Source organism: Gossypium raimondii, chromosome 3 (assembly GCF_025698545.1).
Source record: "Gossypium raimondii isolate GPD5lz chromosome 3, ASM2569854v1, whole genome shotgun sequence".
In the NCBI taxonomy this organism is placed as follows: domain Eukaryota; kingdom Viridiplantae; phylum Streptophyta; class Magnoliopsida; order Malvales; family Malvaceae; genus Gossypium; species Gossypium raimondii.
In genome coordinates, this window is record NC_068567.1 from 58,715,424 (window position 1) to 58,725,297 (window position 9,874).

The 9,874-nt window shown below is 35.1% G+C and overlaps 1 protein-coding gene across 1 annotated transcript; it reads right to left on the reverse strand.

Annotated features, from left to right (window-relative positions):
• LOC105795021 (3-hydroxy-3-methylglutaryl-coenzyme A reductase 1) lies at positions 1-2,609 on the reverse strand. Its single transcript, XM_012624452.2, has 4 exons — positions 1,501-2,609; positions 1,233-1,414; positions 794-1,140; positions 1-683 (listed from the first exon to the last, which is right to left on the reverse strand). Exons 1-4 carry the CDS (start codon positions 2,484-2,486, stop codon positions 441-443), a joined length of 1,758 nt encoding a protein of 585 aa, XP_012479906.1. The 5' UTR covers positions 2,487-2,609; the 3' UTR covers positions 1-440.
• Positions 2,610-9,874: the final 7,265 nt, after the last annotated feature.

Genomic DNA, 9,874 nt, shown 5'->3' on the forward strand with positions numbered 1-9,874 from the left:
TTTATTTCAAAAGTTGCTTTCAAATGCTTTAAAAGTTACGGTGTAGTTTACACTATTCTCAGGTTACATGGCCTGAATTTGTCTTTAAAAGAAAGGAAAGAACAAAATACAAAATGAATAAAGAAAAATCTTTCTGTTCTGTATAATCTATCTACTCCCATTTACCCGTAGGGTGGCGTTCTTCCGTTCAATTTCAATGGCATTGATAGAGGGCAGCTTCCACAAGATGAGTTTAATCATCGCCAACTAATCGTGAATAACCAATATTAATAAATAATCTCCATTCTTCTCAACCGCCATAACTGCTCCATCAACCTGCTATGTCGGGTGAAATGGGAACGTACACCTGAGCTACACAAAGGGATATATCTCCTTAGTAAGTTTCTACCATGGGAGATTGCCACTTTACCCCCAAATATAAGGCCATCATTACGTTTTCTCTATGAAGAAGCCTTGGACACATCCTTACTTGACCTATTGTACTTCATATGGCTCTTGACTAGTTGCCCTGCTGCAAGTGCTGACATGAGTGACAGCTCCCCGGCAAGGACAGCACCTGCTACAATGGTTGCCAGCATTCTAGAGTTTGCTCCTGGTGTCTCTTTGCTTGCACCCTTCACTCCAAGTAAGTTCAAACAGGCTGACTGAGATGCAAGCTGTGTTCCACCACCAACGGTACCAACCTAAAAGATACAGCAACAGATATAATTAGGGGGATTCATAAATACCCAGATTCTGTTTTGGTAATGAAAATCCTTGTGATGGATAATCAGACAGCAACATAATCAATTACCTCGATGGAAGGCATTGTGACAGAGATGTGGAGGTCCTTGCCCTCGTTAACAGCTTCCATCATAGTGATGCAATGAGAGCTCTCAACATTTTGAGCCGGATCTTGGCCCGTAGCTATGTAGATTGCAGTGACGATGTTACTGGCGTGAGCATTGAATCCACCCAGAGCTCCAGCCATAGCTGATCCAGTAAGGTTCTTGAGCATGTTAAGCTCAACGAGAGATTCCACACTTGTCTTCAAGACCTTCCTAACCACATCACCCTTAATGATGGCTTCGCAAACAACAGATTTGCCTCGTCCTTCAATCCAATTTACAGCCGCTGGTTTTTTGTCGGAACAAAAGTTTCCTATATGGACAAATTCATAAATTTCAGTAATCCTATATAGAACAGTAAAAACATAGAACACAATTACAAGTCTATGGAAAAGTGAAACTCACCAGAGATGCCAATGACATCCATGTCAGGGAAATCAGTTTGAAGGAAATCCAAAACATTTTGGACTCCCTTGGAAACCATGTTCATCCCCATAGCATCACCTGTACTGCAAGTGAATCTAATATACAGATTCTTTCCAGCAATTGCACATTTGATACCTTGGAGCCTGCCAAACCTACTTGATCTGCAACCACCAAAAAGTCAAAATTTTCAATATTAGCTTGAATTTTAAATCCTTCAATATGGAGTTCTAGAAATATCAACACAAACCTGTTGAAAACAACAGACAAGGTCTCGAAATTATCAGGGTCCTCCAAATACAACTTCAAATCAGCTGCCCTTTTCGCAGTACCGAACCTTACACATGGAGCTCTTGTCATACCATCTTTCAATAGAACACTTGTAGCTCCACCAGACAAATGAATAGCCTTACAGCCCCTATTAGTGCTAGCCACCAAGCACCCTTCCGTGGTTGCCATAGGAACCGAGTACTCTCTTCCATTAACCAACAAAGGCCCGGAAATTCCAACGGGAATTTGCACGTAGCCAACCGGCATCTCACAACACTGCCCTAAAATCGACTCGTAATCAAACCCATCCAAGGGCAATCCAGATAACGACTTCCCTGTTAATCTTTGCAACGCTTCCCGCCTGATTGCGGCCGCCCTCTTGCAATCACCCAATTTCGATTCCAAGGAATACGAAGGGGTTGTACCAGCCACTACAGATTTAATTATTTCTTCATCTTCCTCCGTTAGTACCGTCACAGGCTTTTCATCGAACACCTTCTGAACGGTCACGATTGGTGCCGCAGGAGGCAGAGGTGGAAGCGAACAATCGAGAGCTTGCCCGCAAGGGACCTTACGGGCATCTTCCTTTGCAAGCAGAACTTCATCATCCTCTTCCTCGTCCTCGGCAATCCAAACGTCAGGCGATGGTTGGAAAACCAAAGATTGAACGAAGTCAATCCCAAAGAAACCCAAAAGGTAAATAAAGGACGCTAAAAATGAGAGAATGGCGATGATCTCGGAAAAGGTGACGACATGGAGAGGTGTGGAGGTACGGATCTTCTCACGCCAACGGGAAAGAAGAAAATAAACCACCGAGAAGAAGAGGGTGAAGAACAGGGCATTCGTTAGGTGCAAGGGAAGCGGCAATGCGTCGGAGGCTTTACCGTGATCTTCCTCTAAAGGAATCTTCTTCGATGGCTTGAGAGATTGAACAGGTTTAGTCGAATACAGCCGAGGAGCCTCCATATTAGGTGTCGACGGCGGCAGAAGCCCGGCAGTGGAGAAGAAGAATAGAAGAGGAATGGAAGTGAGAGAGGATTTCAGTTAGTTTTACGATTATGGGGGAAGGTGGAGTTTGAGATGCTGGAGTTTAGGGAGGGAAGGGGAGTATTTATAGGATAGAGAGTAAAGTGTAGAGAGAGCGTGAGGAAAAAGGCGCGTGAATTGAAGTGTTTGGCACTTGTTAGTGCGGAGCTTTACCAAGTGAAGAGTCAATGGAAGAATTTCAAGGGATGTGTTTGGAAGCGTGCGTGCGTGCGTGCAGTGCATGTGCATGGTGGGGCATTGCATAATCCTTTCATTTGTTCTTTTCTCCTGCCACATTTGGAGAAAATGCTGATTTTAAAAAAATATTCAGGAAAATATTTTTTTTCCAATATTTAAAAAAATAAGTTGATTTTGAAAAAAATAATAAAGCATATTTTGCAGAAATTGTTTTTTTGCTGAAAAAGCTCGTAGGATTAGTTTCTACTTTTTTAATACATTAGCTCATTTGGTTAGATGATTAAATGTTAATTATTTTGTCTTTTAAGTCTCGAGTTTGATTCTTCTCTTACTCACATTTGTATTCTTATTTCAAGTCGTTTCAAGCTTTGCTTTTATTTTTAATTATGGTTTTTAACACATTAACTCCTTTTGTTAGATTGTTAAATAATAGTGATTTTTTTTGTGAAAGAAAGGAAACAATACAAGCTAAATCCTCAAAGGACGGTCCACAAACAATCTTAAGCCTAGACTTCTAATGCAAACAATCTTGGCTAGGCTATCCGCAATTAGATTATTTCCCTTGGGAACATGCTGAATTTTCCACTGCTCTAGCTTTTTAAGCGTCTGATGAATTCTCCTAATAATGGTAGAATTGGAGATACCCGTATCATCTTCCATGATATCTTTAATAGCTTCAATACTATCAGTTTGAATAAGGACATTTTGGAAACACCTATCTGCCATAAGATTCAGCCCATCCAAAAACCCCCAGAGCTCTGCCTCCAACACTGAACAATTACCCAAATATCTCGCGAACCCTATAATTCACTCTCCCTTGTAATCTCTCACGCAACCTTCCGCAGCTGCAAAGCCCTCGTTAATCCTAACTGAACCATCAGTGTTCAAATAAACCCAACTGTAGGAGATATGGCAATTAGGTAGAGTTCTTTGGGCTTCAAACTTTGAGATCGAGGAAACAGAGGAATACTATTTAACCCAACTAAACTAGATTTTAATAATTTCCTCAACACTCCACGAAATTCTTTGGAAAACAAATATGTTGCGACTCTTCCAAATACGCCACGTAATAATTCCAAAAAGGTAGGACCAATCGATTTCCCCTGTCGAAGAAGTCAACTGGTTCTGCAAATTAGTCGCCGTCCAATCAAATAAAGAGCCTGAGTAAAAACTAGAAAAAGCTTGTTGAGGAATGATTTTATCCCAAACTCCTTTGGCTGCAGGATAATCTCGGAGTATATGCATCACATCCTCCAAAACATGACTACAAATACTGCAAGTGTTGTTACTCCCACAACCTCGTCTTACTCTTTCAACATTTGTAAGCAGCTTTTGCTTTAAGACAAGCCAAATAAAGAAGCGGATCCGATAAGGGCCTTTAAATTTCCAAGGTATCCTCCAAAACGCTTCCTTGGGATTCAAAGTGTCTTCACAATGGGATTCAAAGTGTCTTCACAAACCTTCCTATATGCACTCTTGAGAGAGAGAAGGTGTCAGTCGAGGTGGCTCCCCAAATAAGTCCTAGCTTCGATTTCTCTTTTAAGCATATTTGTATTTTTTTTTCACATTGTTTCAAATTTTTCTTAATTCATCTTTTTAATTAATAATTCTTTTATTTATAAAATTAAATAATTATTTTAAATTATCTAATAAAAAATATATTCTGATAAAAATGATATTTTTCATTATGTTAAATATAATTTATTTTTAAAACATCAACTTTTGTTATATTTTTCTTTATGTAAAATATATAGGTTCTCCATGTGGATATGGTGATTTCTAATATTATAAAATCAAATAATTATTTCAAATATCATTATTATTTTTATACGTAAAATATTTTAAATATCATTATTTTTCATGTACATTGTAGGTATGATATTTCAAATATTTTTATACATGAAATATTTCAATTAATTATTTGAAATTACATTATGTTTATATGTGAAATATTTCAATTAATCATTTCAAATTACATTATGTTTATATGTGAAATATTTCAATTAATTATTTCAAATTACATTATGTTTATATGTTAAATATTTCAAAAGACGTACAAAAATATATAATACTAAAATTTAATACGTTCATGATATGGATTGAAAAATAAAATTACACATAATATTTATATTTATTAAAGATAATGATATTTGAAAATGATTATTTTATTTTAAATAAAATAATTATTAATTAAAAAGATAAAAAACTTGAAAACAATATATTTATTAATTAAAAATTTAAAAGAAAACTTGAAACAACATGAAATAAAAAAAGTACAAATTTGCTTAGAATAGGAATCAAACCTAGGACTCAATGATAAAATCACTATTATTTAACCATATAACCAAAGAAATTAATGTGAGTAGGAGAAGAATCTAACCGAGACTCAAGGACAAAACCATTAATATTTAACTATCGACTAAAGGAATTGATATATTAAAAGAGTTAGAAAACACGCACTATAAAATGCATTATTTTATTTGTCTCTCCAAATTTAAAACCTTCTATCAGTCAGCTGCTATTTTGATGTTTTCTGTCACTTATTTAGCATTATTCTGCCTTTTACTTATTCCTAATTTTGGGTTGTTTTCATTAATTAATTAATTAATTAGAGATCATATTATGAATGTATTTAATATTTATGGAAGTAATGTTAAAAAGAAATCTGGAGGTTTTTCTTTTGCTCATGATTAATTGGATAAGTTTACATTTTACAAAAAAAATATTAAGACAAAGTCAGAGTGAAAAATAATTAAGCAAGAAAAATTCAGAAAAATAAATTGATTCTTCAATTAAAAAATGTAAAGCTTTATTTGTTTTATTATTGAAAAAAAGGTCATTCCCAATTACTATCATTAATAGTCAAATTATTATTATTTTTTTGCATGTTTATTTCATGTTATATTTTAACAAAATAAAAGAAATATATACTTTTTTTATAAAGATTTATTAAATTACAGTCCAAATTTGACATTTATAATATTAAATAAAATCTAATCCACATTTGACTCCTTAATTATCACGTTTCTTCCTTCCTTAATTTTCAGTCAGTGAATCACATTAAATTCAAAATAGGATGCATAATTATTTATTATATATACAAGTGATTGCATATAATATTAGTTCATGCAGTCACCAGTAGTTGAATATTAACATTTACAACTATTTCCCGAGAAAATGTATGTGTTTTGTATTATATATATAAGTTGGTAATGCTGATTGAGAAAAGACTTTTAAGAGGCTTTAATATCATTGAGTTATTAAGGTTAAGCCACTTGCTCGACTTAGTTTGTGTTTACTACATGTATTGTGTGTTTGGCTGTTGCAGAGTATCCTCAGTGGAGGAGAAAAATCATCTGCTATTTTTTAAAATTCATATTACTATTTTACTATTTTACCTTTTTAAAGTAGATCATTTTTATTTTTTTTAGTGTTTAATGTACCTAGACGATAAGATTGAAGTAATTTCTTTTTCCAAAATAATAAGCATGCATGAGAATTGTTCATCGCCATGTGCTAAAGACTTGGACTGTTTGTCAAAGTTCTCTTCAAAGAAATCATATAACTCACAATGAAAGTTTATATATATATATATATATATATAAGCATAGTCAGGCCAACCAATGTAGAAAAAAACTAACATGATATCATCTTTTCTTATTGCCCAGTATTTATTTAGCAAATATTGACTGTAACATTGTCATGATTATTTTTGGACAAGAACAAGGTCATTTCCACACAGGTAGAAGTGCAGTCCATGCTCATAGCTTACAGAAAAAAAAAATATTTCAGTAAAGATTATGTAGCGACCTAAAAATTTGGGGTGAGCGCTAATCGAAATGATTGTTGAAAATTTGAAGACGGTGTTTCGATTTTATTTGAAAAAGGAGTCGCCACCGATCTTTTTTCCTAGGTGTGATCGGACACCTAATAAATTCTCTTTTAGAAGAAGAATTTATTTTTTTAATTTTTCTAAAAAAGAGGTAATTTTAGGTCTACGTGAAAATCCAGAGAAAATTAGGGTTCGGGAGTCGGTTACACGCGAGGAAGGTATTAGCACCCTCGCGACGCCCAAAATTGGTATCTCGTTAAACGCGCGTTGTCTTGCTTTTCAAAAATACAAGTTCAATTTAATAGTTAATCGCGATCCGATCAAAATACAAATTTTTTTTAAACACGAAGATTTTTGAAACAATTTTTTGAAAATACGATTTTTTTTAAAAACACGAGAATTTTAGAGACACGAAAATTCTTAAAAACACGAATATTTTTGAAAACACGACAAATTTTTGAAAACAATATTTTTTGAAGCGAAAATTTTTGAAACACGAAATTTTTAGAAAACAGGAAAAAAATAATTTTTTTTGATCATCGGAATTTTTGAGAACACGAAAATTTTTGAAACACCGGGATTTTTGAAAACACGAGGATTTTTGAAACACGAAAATTTTAAAAACACGAAAATTTTTAAGCAGGGAATTTTTTCAAAACACGAAATTTTTGAATATTTACAATTTTAAAAGGACGTATCGTATTTAACATAAACCGGTGATATTCACCCAACATAGCGATGAAATCATCGATTTAATGTTAAATCGATTCGTTGCCTTATTTATTAAAATTAAATTAAATTAAATTAAAAACATAAATACAAAAAATATAAAAGTGCATAAAAATACCAATAATATTAAAACGAAATGACATAAAAATACATGCATTAAATTAAAAATGAAATAAATAAAATTACCGAAAATGTCTGAAATACGAGCTTCGCCGAACGGGTTACACAAATTAAAACCCGTTTTTTCTTTTTTTCTTCTTTTATCTTCCTTTTTCCTCTCTTTTTCTTTTTTTTTCTGGACTGGGCTGGCCTGTTGGGCTGCTGCTAGGCCTGGGGGCTGCTGCTGCACTGGGCCTGGGGGCCTGCTGCTGCGCTGGGCCTGCATTTGGGCTGCTTCTTTCTTTTTCTTTTTTCTGCTTCTTTCTTTCTTTCTTTTTTCTGCTGCTTCTTTTTCTGTTTTGGTTTTTTTTTGGGCTGGCCTGCTACTGCTGTTGGGTTGTTGGGTGCTGTGGGTCGGGTCAATTTTGCGGGTCGGGTCGGCCCGATTTAAAATAATTTTTTTCTTTTTTTCTTTTTTTCTTCTTTCTTCTTCCTCTTTTTTTCTTCTTTCTTTCTTCTTCTTTCTTTCTCTTTTTCTTCCTTTCTTTCTTCCCCGATCAGGCCCCCCTTCGGGTTGCTTTCGTCGACGGCGACCTACTTCCCACCGACGGCCGACGGTGGCGCTCACGGTGGTCTTCCCTTTCCCTTTTTCTCTTTTCTTTCTTTTTTTTTTTTTTTGCTTGCTTTGCTTTTTTTTTTTTTTTCTTGCCTCTTGGTTGTCTTGCTAGGTATCGGGCGGCGCGAGTGCGGTGGCGGATCTTGATGGCGCTGGACCACGACAGTGGTGGTGCCCTTTTGCTGTTGTTTTGCTCTCCTTTTTTTTGCTCAAAATTTGTTTTTTTTTCCTTTGCTTCCTTGCTTCCCTTTTTCTTCCTTGCTTTGGGGTTTTAAAACCCATTTTATTTTGATGTTCTCTTCTTTTTTGCAGGTTGCAGGTGGGCTAGGAGGGCTTAGGTCGGCCATGCATGCAGTGCAGTGCAACTTGTGTCGATGTGACCAGAGGGACCAAAATGTAGTGGCAAAAAACTTTTGGGGCGAACATAATTTTGAGAAAGTTCAAGGGTCCAAATGTAATTTTAAGAAAGTTTAAGGGTCAAAATGTAATTTAGAAAAGTTTAGGGGTTGAACTGTAATTTTGAGAAAGTTTAGGGGTTAAAATGCAATTTTAAAAAAGTTTAGGGGTCAAAATGCAAAAAAATTAAAAAATTTAATTTTAATTTTTTTTAACGAAAGTTATTCCCGGACAAAATTCAGTGATTACAGCTGCCCCTCTTTGCTCATCGCTGTGAAACAGGGATAGAGCAAAGACTTAAAAGCACTGAATTTTGTTCGATCATCCAAAATTTTTCTTTTTATTTGAAAAGCAGAAATCGAGAATAGCTCAGCGTGAAACCCGAGGCCCAACTCACCTCTAGCAATATGAGTTGATTTTTTTGAAAAGCAAGAATTGAAAAATACCTCGACGTGACTCGAGGCTCAACTCACCTCTCGCAATATGAGTTGATTTTGGAAAAATAGAAATTGAAAAACACCTCGACGTGACTCGAGGCTCAACTCACCTCTGGCAATATAAGTTGATTTTTGAAAAACAGAAATTTAAAATACCTCAGCGAGAGACCCGAGGCTCAACTCACCTCTCGTAATATGAGTTGATTTTTTGAAAAAATAGAAATTAAAAAAAATACCTCAGCGTGACTCGAGGCTCAACTCACCTCTGTATTATGAGTTGATTTTTTGAAAAAAGCAGAAATTAAAAAATACCTCAGCGTGACCCGAGGCTCAACTCACCTCTGTATTATGAGTTGATTTTTGAAAAGCGAAATTTAAAAATACCTCAGTGTGACCCGAGGCTCAACTCACCTCAGTATTATGAGTTGATTTTTGAAAAAGCGAAATTAAAAAATACCTCAGTGTGACCCAAGGCTCAACTCACCTCTGATTATGAGTTGATTTTTGAAAAAGCGAAATTTAAAAATACCTCAGCGTGACCCGAGGCTCAACTCACCTCAGTATTATGAGTTGATTTTTGAAAAAGCGAAATTAAAAAATACCTCAGTGACCCGAGGCTCAACTCACTCTATATTATGAGTTGATTTTTGAAAAATCGAAATTTAAAAATACCTCAGCGTGACCCGAGGCTCAACTCACCTCTGTATTATGAGTTGATTTTTGAAAAAGCAGAAATTAAAAAATACCTCAGCGTGACCCGAGGCTCAACTCACCTCTGTATTATGAGTTGATTTTTGAAAAAGTAGAAATTAAAAAATACCTCAGCGTGACCCGAGGCTCAACTCACCTCTGTATTATGAGTTGATTTTTGAAAAAGCGAAATTTAAAAATAACTCAACAGAACTTGAGGCTCAACTCACCTTTGTATTATGAGTTGATTTTTTGAAAAAAGCAGAAATTAAAAAAAATACCTCAGCGTGACCCGAGGCTCAACTCACCTCTGTATTATGAGTTGATTTTT